The 15,606-nt window shown below is 40.6% G+C and overlaps 1 protein-coding gene across 2 annotated transcripts in view; it reads right to left on the bottom strand.

The window, feature by feature from the left end:
* Positions 1–5,890: 5,890 nt before the first annotated feature.
* The window catches only part of Armc1 (armadillo repeat containing 1), a 35,891-nt gene continuing 26,175 nt past the window's right edge, over positions 5,891–15,606 (bottom strand). For both annotated transcript variants that reach the window (XM_008850263.3, XM_008850264.2), the window contains 3 exons: positions 9,059–9,175; positions 8,899–8,973; positions 5,891–8,015 (listed from right to left, as the gene is read on the bottom strand). In XM_008850263.3, coding sequence (XP_008848485.1) covers positions 7,824–8,015; positions 8,899–8,973; positions 9,059–9,175 — 384 coding nt within the window. In that variant the 3' untranslated portion in view covers positions 5,891–7,823. The remainder of the gene's footprint in view (positions 8,016–8,898; positions 8,974–9,058; positions 9,176–15,606) is intronic.

Here is a 15,606-nt window from a genome sequence, read left to right as displayed (position 1 = left end):
GGAGGGTAAACTTTCAGGGCCTTTTTAATGGTAGAAAAAGCACCTAAACTTCTTAGCATTAAAGCAGAAAATGATTTTTAAAACTCTGACTACTTAGGGTGTGGCAGCACACACCTTCAATCCCAGCAACTGGGGGGCAGAGGCAGATCCACCTCTTCGAGATCAAGGCCAGCCTAGTCTACACAGTGAGTTCCAGGCCAGTTGGGGCTACAGGAAGACCTTGTAAAAACAAAACAAACAAAACAAAACAAAACAAAACAAAACCACCTCTTAGAATACTAAGATTTATCTGATAGGGTAGAATAGGGCTGCTGTGGAAACAGGACACTCCAACTCTGACAGACATGCTATACAGCTCAGACAATGTTAAAGGGCCTGAAGCTCTGTGGCCTTAAAAGCCAGTAATCTGGGAGCATGTGGTTTCTCCTCAAGACAGGCCAGGTGTTTTCAGAGCATTCATGATCTCACTGAATCCTAATAATGATACCATGAATTAAGGAATTTACTTTCATTTTACTATGTTTGGAGATTAAATTACTACTTAGTCTCACATAGCTAGTAAATTATAAAACATCAGAGCAGTATAACACATACTGTAATTTTCATTCTCCTCTTAACAGGATTATAGGATTACAATTCTGTAAAAATCAGGATTAGGGCCAGGCGTGGGGCTACAGGGAGACCCTGTCTCAAAAAGACCAAAAAAAAAAAAAAAAAAAAAAAAATCAGGATTAGGGTATAGTTGAGGCAAGAACACGGGGGCTTCTACATAATCTCTGGAAAGTCAAATTCATGAGGAAGCCCAAAGGAAGGACACCATAGGGAGCAAGTGACCTGATTCTAGGCCTGATTTCTCCAGCTAAAGGTTCCATAGAGTTTGGGAGATGGGGGGGGGGGCTGTAATGGGACCCACCAATGGCTCTGGCTCAGGGACAGGGATGCTATGGAGTAAAGGGTTGCCTCCAAGGCCCAGCACAAGGCCCTGGATGGTTTCAGGTCTGGATGTTTCCCTCCCTCCCTATCCCAGGGAAACCTGATATCACCAGCTTTTCAAGCCCTCACTCACACCCTTCTGCTGTCCCTCTTGTCCTCCCACCCCCTGCCTTCAGCCTCCTAACCTGTACCCTTGCCCTATCTTCCCTCTTGCCTTCCATTGCCTGGTCCCTTTTATCTCCTGTCAACTTCTTTGCCCATCATCCTGCCCCTTCCAACCTCCACCCACTCTATCCCCACTCCCTGACCCTCCCTTCTCTTCTGCCCTCACTCCCTCCTTTGTCACCTTATCACCTTCATTTCTCTCCCACTGCTTCCTGTGGGGTCTGCAGCATGCACCACACATCCCTAGTCTCTTCCTCCCAACTCCTTTCTTCCTCTCCTATTGCTTCCCAGTTTTAAGACTTTTCCATACTCTGCCAGACCCCACTGGACCTTCCTGATGTTACCCTTCCTGATGTTACCTTGATGTTATCCTGAAGACACATGGCAAAGGACAACACAAAATTTAGCTTTGTGGGGAATCTATATTCAAGAGATGGAAAATCTGCCGGGCCTGGTGGCGCACGCCTTTGATCCCAGCACTTGGGAGGCAGAGGCAGGCAGATCTCTGTGAGTTCGAGGCCAGCCTGGTCTACATAGCAGAGTTCCAGGCCAGCTGGGGCTACAGGGAGACCCTGTCTCAAAATCCCAAAAAAAAAAAAAAAAAGGAAAATCCCGAGTCCTGGAGTTGTTTATAAGCAAGGAAAGCAGCACAGCAAGGTTGACTGTAATAAATTTCTGTCACCTTTTGACTGTGTAAGATTCTCTTTTTCCATACTATTTTTTGGATAGTTCACATTCTTGCTTCTAAGAAAAACAAGGAGAAAAGAAAATTGTTATTTCATATGGCAAATCTTTAATATAGTTATGAAATTTCAGCAAAGTTACCCTTGGAATCTTGATTGGGTCTTAAAGTAGTCTTGTCTAGTACTTGACTAAGATATACAGGAATAAGAAAAAATAACTCAGCTGGGCATGGTGGTGCACACCTTTAATCCCAGCACTCAGGGAGGCAGAGGCAGGTGGATCTCTGTGAGTTTGAGTCCAGCCTGGTCTACATAGTGAGTTCCAGGCCAGCTGGGGCTACAGGGAGACTGTCTCTAAAAAATTTAAAAGTAATTCAAGCTGGTCCTGCCCACGGCTTGGGAGTCCCAGATCTGTCTTGCCTGGCCAGGTCCTGCCCAGCTGCCTGCAAATACCTGGTGCCCCAAAAGTACAGGGATGTGCCTCTGAGCCTGAAAGTAGGGTCATGCTACCACAGCCAGCCCTCCAGGTCTAGGAGCCCATGGTACTGCTTCTGCCTCAACCAACAGACTTCTGGGGCCCCACCAGGGTCTTCAGACCAAAACTTAGCTTGATGGGGAACCTATAGACAAGAGATGGAAAATCCTGAACTATCATGGGGTTTTTCATAAGCAAGCAGAATCAGAAGAATGTGAAATATCTGAAAAATACTATGGGAAAAAGAGAACCTTGGCTCCACAATGGCATTTGCCAGCCTGGACAGTACCAAGAGTTATGTCACTCTGGGGCTATACCCTTGACTTTCTGGAGGATGCAATAGAATGTGCCTAGGTCCAGAGAACAAAATGTGTATCTGGATCAAGACCTATAGGCCTGAAACCCACTTCATAAAAGGCATGAGGTATTCCCAGTACTTGGGGGCTAAGGCAGGAGAATCTGAGTCAATCTAGGCTACATATCATGAGCTGTCTCAAAACAGAAAATGAGACAGTAAGACACAACAGGATCTTGTTCCTCTGTGCCAAGCGTCCCTGCACGAGGCCTTCTTGGTCCTGCCCAAAGGAGAGGGCACAAGGATCAGTGATCTGAAGGTGAGCAAGAAGCAGAGGCATCCATCTGGTGATGTTTATAGTTTTTCCAAGATAGTCTTGAGTTGGAAAGCATTGATCTGGTAGGAAAAGGAAAAGTCGTATCTTACCTAAAGTTCCTGTACCTTATCAATGACCTGGTCACACAAGAATGACAGCCCCTGCCTGCTGCCCTGACCCTGACCCACAGTTATCCAGGTACAAATCTATATCAGCTAGCACAGAACTAGAGAGACAGGGGGAGACATCCTGGAGTGCAATCCCAACCTCCTAGATGTCCTGCAGTGGCCCTATGGGAAGCATAAGGAGTGCTCATCTTTACCTGGTATATAACCAGAGAGACACACGAAGTCAGCAAAGCTCTGGAGGACATGAATGAGATAGACAGAGAGAAGTTCCCACACAGTGAACTCATGTTAAGCACAACCAAGAATTTGAAGCAGGTGGTACAACATATAGCCTGTGACCATGTCCACAGCCTACATTTGCTCAAATTCATTTCCTGCCATCAGAAATGCAAGCTGTGCAGTGATACCTGCAAGCTGCTTACCTCCAAGATCACCAGCAACCTCTGCAGAATGAAGGCTGAAGAGACAGCCCAGCTGGTAAAATGCTTGCCATGGAAGCACAAAGATGTGAATTTTGATCCCCAATATTCACGCAAAAGCCAAGAACAGCTGTGTATGCCTGCAATCCCAGCACCAAGGAGGTGGGGACAGGTGGGTCCCTGGGGCTCACTGGGCAGCCAACCTAGCCAAATCAGTCAGTTCTAGGTTATGATAAAAAATTTAAAAGGGGGCTAGAGAGAGAGCTCAGCATTTAAGAGCACTGGCTACTTTTACATAGGATCCAGGTTCAGGGCCCAATACCCACATGGTGGCTAACAATTGTCTCTTAACTCCAGTTCTAGGGGATCCAAAGCCTTCTTCTGGCCTCCTTGGGCACTGCATGACATAGAACTTACATACGTGCAGTCAATACACTCCTACACATACAATAAAAATTAAAAAAAATAAATAAAAGGTTGAGTCAGGCATGGTGGTACATACCTTTAATTCCAGCAATTGGGAAGCAGAGGCAGGAAGATCTCTGTGAGTTCAAAGCCAACCTGGTCTACACAGTGAGCTCTAGGTCATCTGGGACTACAAGGAGACTGTGTCTCAAAAAAAGGAAAAAAAAAAAAAAAGAAAAAGAAAATGAAAAGGTGAAGTCACAGCCTCAACAAGCTGGAAGAGTGATTCCAGTTCAATATCCCATGGACTGAAGCTCATGATGCTCCCAGCTTGGAACTGGCCCTGCTTCTCCAAGAGTCAAGTATTCTCCCATCACAGATGCCTCCTTCTGAAGTCCCAGGCCAGGCCTGTGAGCTCAATAGGAAGGCTGCCGGGCAGGAAGGTGCATTCCTTAGGCAGATGGCTAAGGCCACCGATGTCTATGTTCATCCTGCTCCTGTGGCTTTTCTGCACCTGCCCTTCATAACCTATGCAGCTTTTGTCTCTTCACTGGCTGTCCTTGGAAAATGGTATCACTTTCATACCAAAATGTACCACCTCTCCAAAGGCACCTCGGAGAATTTTCCTAGTTTCATTATAAACACAATGGGGGACTGGCTTGTTTATGATGTGCCTTAAGATTGGCCTGGCATCAGGACCTTTGGCTTACACTGGATGGCAAGGAACGCTGAGTTCTAGCCTGTCCTTCTCCACCTATCTTTACACACCACTATAGTTATAGGACCATTCCACATTGTGGAGACCTGGGTATCCAGATCTTACAAACATGCTGAAATTGCCAGTTAACTTCCTTAAGCATCCATCTTGCCTATTCATTTATCTGGATGCGGTCGTGCTGCAGCCCTACAGACCTCAGTCCCAGCACTGGTACTTGCCTGATCTCTGCTCCCACCTATGCAGAGTTCCTTCAGAACTCCCCACGCAGGCACTGGGGAAGCTTCACCGTTAGGTTAAACAACCAAGAGCAACACCTGGTCTGCTTCATTTGTTTGACTGTTGAACTTCTGTGAGAGCTGTGTTACAAAGCCTCACAGGGCTTCTCAGTTACCAGTCATGTCATATGTCAATTCTCTCCTCCGACCTCCAGAACACTAGAACTTAAGGACAACTACTGACTGTGATCTTGAGTTCTTAACCAATATTGTGATATAGAAAGCCGTTTAACTTATGATTTTTCCAACAACAAAAAATGGACAAGTCTATGTGCTGTGTACTTAAAAAAAAAAAGACAAATGAGGAAATCTGCTAGTAAATAATATATTGGAAATAAGCATGATCAGCAAATATATATACATTTCTCCTTTTACTTAAGCATATTTATTTTTACTTTTATTTTTCAGATTTTGTTTTCCTTTGTTGAGACAGTCTTTCTAAATAGCCCAGGCTGGTCTTGAACTTTCCATCCTCCTGCCTCAGCCTCCCAAGTGCTGGGATTATAGACATGCATGACCATGCCAAGTCTTAATTTTATTGATTACTTATAAGCATCTGACCATTTACTGTCAGCTATGTAGTTACAGAAGACTCCATCCGTTCAAACTAAAATGGTAGGAAAGACACTAGTCAATATGCAACTTTACTCTGTGATAACTGTTACAGTGTACATGAACACAGCAACTGATGCAATCATGGGCAGAGGAAATGGTAGAATAAGATGAATGGAAGACATATAGAAACTAGCAGGTCATGCAACTGCAGAGAGCTGAGACCGTGTGCCAGACAGTGTGTGCGCAAACTGGCTAAAGAGCCAGGCATGACAGTGCGTACCTGTAATCTAATCATGGCATTCAGGAGATGGAGGCAGGAGGACCTAGAGTTCAAGGCCAACCTAGGCCACATAAGAAGTTTCAGGCCAGCTTGGGCTACATAGCAAGATCCTATCTCCAAAAAAAAAAAAAAAAAAAAAATCACAAAAAAGAGGCTTAAGAGAAACTGAGTCCTGGGTTGGATGCCCAACACCACAAGAAATTAATAGTCCATAGTGTTTATACTACAAAAATACAATATGCATTCAATTGTAATTGTTACTTTTTATTATTTTACAATATAGTTCAAAAAATGCCATTCTAGTTGCCTTAACTGTTCTATATGATCTGGAATAAGAGTACTTAGAACACACAAACATCAAGCTGAAATATCTACTTGTACTAAAGCAGCACTATAAAGGGTTATAGGTTTTTTTTTTTTTTAAATAAAATGTGTGATAATGCAAAATAAAATAAAAATCTGCTAAAACAGAAAGTAAACTTTGCTTTAATGGCTATAGAAAGGAGGTGTTATTGTTTTCTTTTTTCAATACATCTGGTTCCGGCAGCAAGTGGCAGTATACACTAAAGCACTGGGCCCTGAAAACCTGTACTTTCTATTTGTGTCGCTTGAAACAGAGACCAGACACATGGAAAAATAATTGTTCTAAATGTCTTCAATACCTCTTGCTCCCCAAAGTCACAATGTTAATGACCTTAAAATCCTTTTACAATTATTTTTCTTCAGTGACACTGGATGCTTTGAAATTTCTCTAAAAGAGAATTAACAAAAATGCAAAGAAATTTTCTGAGGCAATTTTCACTTCACCTTCTCCAAGTAACAAAATAGCAGCTCTACGTGGTGACGAAATGAAATTCAGTTCCTTCCTGTTTTTAACCATGTTTACATTATATCAAATTTAGCTGGATTTCCAAAAAGAAAAGATTAGTTGCCACATATTTTAGAACTTTAAGAAAGCATTACATACATATAGTTTTTATCTTAAAAAAAACCACCCATATATGTGTATATATTTATGTATCTTACCTTCAGTGAAGTCCATTTTTTTCTGGCTAGATGTGAGAAATAAGATTGCGGGACCAATGCTGGCTTCATTTCTTTATGAGCATTAATTGGGGTCTTTTTTCATTCAGTGTGACTGCAGCATTCTCATAATAGCCACACAAAAGGCAATAAAAGAACACCTACTCAACAGGCTTCTGCCAGGAAGCTCATGTCTGAAGTTAGACTCCACCAAAGTGGCACTACAGCATTGTAGGCATTGAATTTTTGTTTTCTTGTTTCAAGTTTGTCAGTTCTGTACTATTATTTTTCTCTAGCAGGACAGTATGTCATCACAGGGTAAGTAAGGCCGAGAGACCACTTGCAGTTGCTCGAAGTAACACGGTGGACTTAATTCTCAAGTGCTGCTATAAACCAACGTGAACAGTAGTCAACTAGAGCCACATTTGGTCACATTCAAATATTTCCAAAAGCACTTTGCTACTATGTTTCCTTCTTCTTAACTGATTTTATGTTAACCTTAGTAAAATTATAGCAAATAAGACTGCAAAGATTTTTTGTAAAGTTGTGTTTTTACAGGACTGCTATGTTCAAATGAATATACTTCAATTTGCAAAATGCCATTAGTAATGTCCTTTCTATAAACATGGTTGGCAAAATAAAAAAAGGCACAGAGGGGGCTAATAAGATGCTTCAATTTCAGTGAAGAGTACCAAAGCACACGTCATGTATCGTTCATGAAGAAAAGCTGACAAAAATATTCAGCAATTCATGCACAACTTGAGCTATGCACAACTTCTCTTCAGAAAGATCCTGAGGCTTGAGAAGATACATTTTTCCTAATCACATGCTTCATGTAAAATAGACTATAAAGCTACATATACGTTTGGTTTTAACTATGGACCCATTATTTTTCAAAAACGTGAGGCAATTAAGCAAAGGAAAACAATACCAAAATACTTCATAAACAAATTCCACCTGTAGCCTCTGTACTGTTTACCATTCAGTGAGATAAAATGTCCAATAAAATGTAAAATGCAGCATATGCAATCATGTAATCTAGAAACTTTTCATGATAACTTATTGCAAATTGCACTTGACAGTCCACCACAACAATGGAAAGCTGGCCCCTTGTTTGTTTGCACAGTCCTTGAGCCCCAAACTGAAGTTGAAGTCACCAGTAAAAGGATCTGGATAAAAAGTTTGCAGCTGTGCTCAGCCAGCTAGCTCCACCCTCTGGGTGTGAGCCAACCCGGGACACTGCTTTGTCCTGTTCCTTTGTGGGGCTCTCATCCTCAGGCAAGTAGTCAGGCAGCTCCGTGTTTTCTTCTACTTCCACAGGAGTATCTTGGAATGGAACCAGCATCTGATACAGAGAATGCATGGAGAGCCATTACAAAATCAACTTAACGTATCCATCATACACATACCAATGGTTGCACTTTTACTTTCTTGATTGGCAAAACTAGTAAAGTTGGAAAGAAAGTTATTTAAAGGTCAATGGAAGGGCTGGAGAGATGGCTCAGCAGTTAAGAGCACTGGCTGCTCTTGCAAAGGACCTGGGTTCAATTCCCAATACCCACATGGAGGCTCACAACCATATGTAACTCCAGTCCCAGGAGATCTGACACCCTCTTCTGACCTCCATGGGCATTACACGACACAGGTGCACTTACATACATGCAGGCAATACACTTATACACATAAAACAAAAAATGATAAATAAAATATTTAAAAAATAAAAGTTAATGTAAGGAAACTGTTTATCCTTTATTTTCATATAAAATCAGCATTGTATCTCCAGAGATAAAAGTTTGCTTTATAAGAACACTTTCAACTCCACAAAAGATCTGTCTAGTATTACTAACACAATTAACAGTTAACCAAGATATATCATTCTTTTTTTAATATTTTATTTATTATTTTTATTTTTTATGTGTATGAGTGTATTGTCTGCCTGTATGTGAGTGCACCCATGTCATGCAATGTTGCAGAGGTCAGAAGAGGGCTTCAAATTCCCCTGGAACTGGAGTTAAGGACAGTTCGTAGCTGCCATGTGGGTGCTGGGAATTGAACCTGGGTCCTCTGCAAGAGCGGTCAGTGCTCTCTCTTAACCACTGAGCCATCTCACCACCCCCCCACATTCTTATTTTTTTGATAATTATTGGTCTAGAAATATTATAATCTGCTAACTATAAAAAATAATCAACAGTCTGAGTTTGGCATAAATAAGCAAATAAAACTTTTACCTCTTCTCCGCTTTCACTTTTCACAACCTGCTGAGCTTTCATGACCTTGGTTGATGCTATTGCTGATGCCAAAGCCTGGGCCAAGATAAAACAGAACAATTTTGAACAATAATTTTCTTACTTACAACCTCAAGTGTATTCAGCCACTGAAAATACTAACCTCTGCTTTCAAATCTGAACGGATTCGCACCACGCATCTTTGAACAGCCATTTGAAAAGTAAAGCTAATAACACCTTTAATTTTTAGCAAAGCCTCTTCACATAGATTTCTCCGAGACTGAGAAAGTAAAAGCACAGTGTTATTAAAATAGGTAATAAAAGGAAATAAGTCAACTTAAGACATACTGAGCTAGTCATTAGTCATGTGTCACTTCATGGCAGAAATATAGCTTAACAAATGCACTGTCTGTTAATTGTTATTGTAGACAATAACATAGAGTAAATTAACACAAAGCTAGACGGCAAAACCTATTCACACCCAAGCTGTATGATACAGCTTACTGCACTCGGCCTGCGAACCTGCAACAGCATGTTCCCTACACTGAATATTGTAGGGAATGATAACACAAGTACATACTTAGATATCTAAACATGTCTAACATTATAACAATAACAACACTGCAATCTTATGGGGCCACAGTGCCATATGTGATCCACTGTTGACAGAAACATGAAACATCATTATGTGTTATGTGGTATATGACTATTTTGATGGAAAGAGAAGCAACTGTATTTCAGTACAAATGGGAAGGACTTAGATTCATTATATTGTATTATGGTCAACAGAACAGTAATTCCTGATATATTTTAAGTTTCATTAATAGCTAGTTTTTATAATTTTCATCAAAAAAAATTTCCCCAAAAGAAGTTGGCCAATGCTAATGTATAGCTTAAAATGAATACATGAATAATACAGAACAAAGGCAAGGAAAACAAGATTCCTCTAGCTTAAGGGTGGGCAAACTATGTCTATCAGCAGTTCTTATAAAGGTCTACTGAAATAGCCATGTCCATTTTCTTACTTATTCTCTGACTCTAGTTTCATGCTACAGCAGAGTTAGTAATTTTAACAGAGTCCATCTGACATGACCAAAACATTCACTCTCTGGTTGTCTGTTTTAGCTTAAAAATCACTCTTGCTGGGTCCAGTGGATGGACCTACACTGAAGGACATTTCGGGACACAAAATATACTCTATAGGCCTTATTATATATAAGATAGTACATTAAATTGGGTATGAGACAGTGTGGGGAGATACAGATGGGGAGGGGCCCTAAATACCATCAAACTATACTGTATGAAAATCACAAAATTTCAATAAGAAGAAAAAAATCTCTAGAACCAGCTGTGGTGGCCCATGCATTTAATCCCACCATTCCGAGGCAGAGGTAGACAGATCTCTGTGAGTTTGAGGCCAGCATGGTCTACATAACAAGTTTCAGGCTAACCAGGTATACACAGTGAGACCTTGTCTCCAAAAAAAATCTCTAGGCCAAAGTTAATTAGTAAACATTCGGTGTTTTAGCCAGTGACCTTTAGACCGCTCAGTATTTAGAATATTACTGCATCTTGCAGTCATGCCACTTCCAATGGGTACCACTGGAATCTCAAGCATTCATTTCCTCTGCTGGAGGTCACAACAAACACAACCTTCAATGATCTGATGCAGGGTACTAACTCTTCTGGTCTTCCACCTATACCACTGCTCTCCTACTTGTGTCCGCTTATCTCCACTGTCAGGGCCTATAATTAGGAGACTTTCTGCTTTGGCCCTCAGGAGACTATCCTCACTTCAGCCATAGCTCATATTCTAGATTTTGGCAAGCTCAATCTTACAGTAGATTGGCCTATATTTATGTCTAGTTTGTTGGTTTGTGTATGTGAGTGGGGTGTACATATATATGCATTTGGATATACACACCTGTACATGCATCAAATGTTCTGCTCCATCTTATTCTCTTGAGAATGGGTCTCTCACTGAACTTGGAGAAAGGATGGCAACCAGTATGCCCCATCAATCCTCTCATCTCCCCTCCACCCTCCATATACAACATAGCACTGGGGCTACAGGTGCACATGCAACCATACCTGGCTTTTTACATGGGTTCTGGGGATTTAAACTCAGGTCCTCATGCTTGTGCACCAAGTGCTCTTACCTGCTGAGCCATCTGTATATCCCCTATTAGATTTTTTTATTTGGTTTGTGCAAGCTTTAAAAAAGTAACTGGTATTCATATTCAACAAAATTAACAAGCTATATAGCAGATGTTTTATGTATATTAATCTATTCCATTCTATCAATTTTCATTTATCAGATGGACAGAAAGGGAAAAAAGAGAAAATCTCCAGCACATGCATTCTCTGCTTTTAGGTCACAATAAGGTGGCCGCCCCCACTCCCACTCTGCCTGCCATGATGCATCACATTTTTCAGGCCCAAAGCCTTAGGACTAAGAGACCATAAACTAAAACTTATAAGCTAAAATAAAAATTCCCTTCTGTTATTTCTGGCAAGTATTTGGAACAGTAACAACAACAACAACAACAACAGCAGCAACAACAGGGGCTGGAAAGATGGCTCAGTGGTTAAGAACACTGACTGTTCTTGCAGAAGACCCAAGTTTGATTCCCAGCACCCACATGGCAGCTAACAACTGTTCTTAACTCCAGTTCCAGGGGATCTGACAGCCTCTTCTGTCCTCCGCGGGCACTGCATGACACAGGTGCACTTACCTACATGCAGGCAATACACGCATACATATTAAATAAAAATAATATTAAAAAAAATCTAATAGAAACCAAGCAGAACCCAGCAGTGCCCTGAGCTGAGGACAGAGTTTAAGAACTCAGGATGCTAAAGCAACTGCAGCTTTCAGGGTGGAGCAAATGCAGGTAGAAAGCAGAACAAAGAGGAGGGACCACACAGAGAAGGCTGCTCTGAAGACCTATAGAGTGACCCTCAAGTTTCGAGCTAATGATTAATGCATACATATTCGGAAGCAATCTGAGGGTGGGAGGGAAAAAAACTACTGAGAAGATAGAAAGAGCAATTCTGTGGGCTCATGCTGAGCTGAGAATGCATCACGGTCCCATCAGTTATATTAGAAAAACCAAATACACAGGTATGAGCATGGCATCCAGAAGGATACTGTCTCACTGGTGTAGCAAATCTGTCCCTAAGTTGAAAGGTGCCTAACAAAATTTTAAAGCAAGGTTCAAAAAGATCAGCTATTTATAAGGAACTTAACTTTGATCCAGAATAAAGCTCAAGCGTGTCTAAGGGCTATGTATACAAATATGTGCAGCACTGTACAATATAATACACAACATATCTGGCATCCAATCAAAACTTACCAGACATGCCAAAGTAGCAGGAAACTCCACAACATATTATAAAAACCAATCAAAATAAACATATTCAGAGGTTGTTTTTTTTTAAGACTTAAACTTTAAAAATATGCCATAAAACAATGCTAGTGATGAAAACTAACTGGATGAGATTAACAGCAAACTAAATACAGAAGAAAACTGGTGAATATAGAAACAGAAACTATCCTAAATGAAAGAGAAAAACAAGATTGAAAGAGAAATGAAAAGGACACCAGTTTCAAGTGGTCAACAACACACGTAACTAGAATTCCTGAAAGACCCAGGGGAAAAATAAATAAAACAAATGTTTAATATACTGGAAAAATTTGTCCAAATTTGCTGCAAATTTAAATCTAAACAGTCAAAAAGTTGGATGAACTTCTTGAAGCACAATGAAATGAAGAAAGTCAGACCAAGACACACCATTAAAAAGTTGGTCAAAATAAGTGACAAAAACAAAATCTGCAAAGCAGAGAGTGGAGGAGGAAGAAAAAAGCACAAATGACAACAGAATTCTGCACAAAGAAAGTAAAGTAGAAGACAGTGAACTGATACCTGAAAGTGTAGTGAGGAAAAAGTCACCTCGGATTCTACATCCACCAAAAAAAATCTTTTTAAAACAAAAATACAAAGACTTTTCAGACATATAAAAACAGAGTTGGAGACTTCAATGCTGCAAAAACATATGGCCATATAGAACAGCTAGACAAGTTAAGAGGCCAGACTGGGCTACCTGAGACCCTGCAGGAGAAGGGCAGGCAGGAGGGAGAAGGAAGGAGACAGGAAGAGAGGAAGAAGAAAAGAAACAAGAAATGAACACTAAACTCATACCACTAGAAGGGAATAATGAAGATTAAGAGGGGGCTGGGGCTGAAGAGGTGGCTCAGCAGTTAAAAGCACTAGCTGCTCTTGCAGAGACCGGGTTTGGTTTCCAGCACCTACATGGCAGCTAACTCCAGTTTCAGGGAATCAACATCTCTTCTAACCTCCGTGGGCACTGCAGGACACGGGTGCACCTATATACATGCAGGCAAAGCACTCATACACACACACACTAAAAATAATAAAATATTTTTTAAAAAAGATTAAGGGGGGGCATAAAAATAAGAGATCTCTATACCCAAAGTTGGTTCCTGGCAACCCATTTTCAAGACTACTCCCTGCTGTCACTCCACCTTTCAATAAAACCTTACTTGCTTATCCTTAAAACTGGTGAGGCTGAGAAAGGAGAACTGCCTGAGTTTAGGGTTAACCTGGGCTAAAGAGTGAGTGTCTGTCTGCCAAAAAACAAAAGCAGAGCCAGTAAGACAGTGCCACCAACAGAACTGATGACCTGAGTTCAATCTCAGGGACTCACATGGTTCTCCTTCCGGAGAGAACCTACCCACTAATGTTGTCCTCTGGCCTCCACACGTGCCCCTCCGCGCCAAAAAAAAAAATTTTTTTTAAGTAATTAAAAAAAAGTTAGTTCTTTGAAAAGATCAACAAGATTTACAAACGTTCAACTTCTAAGAGAGAGTGAGCATGCTCACATTGCTAAACTCAGGAATGGGAAAGGGAATATGACAACCGACCTGACAGAAATAAATGATTAAAGGTTTAAATGTCCTTTACCTGGTCTTGGGATGAGAAGCATTTCAGATTTACAAGTTTTTCAGACTTTACAATATTTGTATAAATTTTACCAGCTGAGCATCTCAAATCCAAAACTCAGAAATTCTCCAAACTATAACTTTTTAAGCATCCTATCAGTGTTCAAAAAGTTTTGGATTTTGGTTTAAGGATATTCAGTCATACAGATATAGGAGTAACTGTATGCCAACACATTATATAACCTCAATGAGGTGCAAAAATTCCTGGAAAGATATAACCAAAGCTTATTAAAAAAAATTTTTTTTTTGGTCTTTTTGAGACAGGGTCTCCCTGTAGCCCCATCTGGCCTAGAACTCACTATGTAGGCCAGGCTAGTCTTGAATTCACAGAGAACTGCCTGCCTCAGTCTCCTGAGTCCTAGAATTAAAAGCATGTGCCACCACACCCGGCCCCCCAAAAATGTTTTAAAGAAAAGATAAATAGACCTAAAACAAGAGATTCAATTAATAGTCAAAGAACTGCCCACAAAGCAATGCCCAGGGCCAACTGCTTCACTAATGATTTCAACAAGATGTTTAAAGAATTAAACCCAATTCTTCATATCCATATACTGATATATCCCACTCATTTGAAGTCAGTATTACTTTGGCACCAAAACCATAAAGATATCACAAGAAAACTAGACCACAATATCTTGTATAAATATGGACACAAAATTCAACAAATACTAGCAAACAAATCCAGTAGTGTATTAAAAGTATTATATGCCACACGCAACCAGGGTTTAATCCAAAAAATGAAAAGGTGGTTCAACACATAAAAACTAATCAGTATACAAATTATTGAAAGAACTCAGCAATAAAAGTCCATTTAAAACTGGGCAGAGAATTTCAATAAGTACTTCCCTCAAATATAAAATCTGAAATAAGTTAAAAGACATACCCAATAAACCCCAATTCAACCACTTAAAAAAAAAATGGCCAGTTAAGTTTTTGAAACAATGTTCAGTGCATCATTAGTAAAACCATAAGAAACCACTTCAAATCCACTAGGAAGGGTGGACAAGTACATGCAAAAACTAGTCCCTTCATACAATGCTGGCTACAATGTAAAATGGTACAGCCATTGTGAACAATCTGAGAGTTCATCAAAATATTAAATTTAGAATTACCAAATAACTGAGCAATACCAGCAAGTATATACTCAAGAGGACTTAAACATTTAGGTTTTTAATTTTGTTTATTATTTTTATTTTATGTGTATGCGTGTATTGCCTGCATGTAGGTAAGTGCACCCATGTCGTGCAATGCCCACGGAGGTCAGAAGAGGTTGTCAGATCCCCTGGGACTGGAGTTACGGACAGTTGTTAGCTGCCATGTGGGTGCTGGGATTCGAACCCAAGTCTTCTGCAAGAACATCCAGTGTCTTAACTGCTGAGCCATCTCTCCAGCCCCAACTCAAACATTTGTTAACACAAAAACATAAATGCATGATCATTAAGCAGGTTAGTAAAAGCCAAAATGTAGAAGCAATTTAACTCTTCAACAGGGGATGCATATTCAGTGGACTACTATACAAAGAAATGACGCACTGACACATGCTACAATATAGATGAACTCTCAGAATAAGATGGGCATGATGGCGCAGCCTTTAATCCCAACACTCAGGAGGCAGAGGCAGGCAGATCTCTGTGAGTTCAAGGTCAACCTGTTCTACATAATGAGTTCCAAGTCAGCTGGGCTACAGT

The sequence above is a fragment of the Nannospalax galili genome, unplaced genomic scaffold (assembly GCF_000622305.1).
Source record: "Nannospalax galili isolate Female #2095 unplaced genomic scaffold, S.galili_v1.0 scaffold1005, whole genome shotgun sequence".
NCBI lineage: Eukaryota > Metazoa > Chordata > Mammalia > Rodentia > Spalacidae > Nannospalax > Nannospalax galili.
The sequence above is the reverse complement of the archived record's forward strand: the minus strand, read 5'-3'. Positions and strand labels throughout refer to the sequence as shown.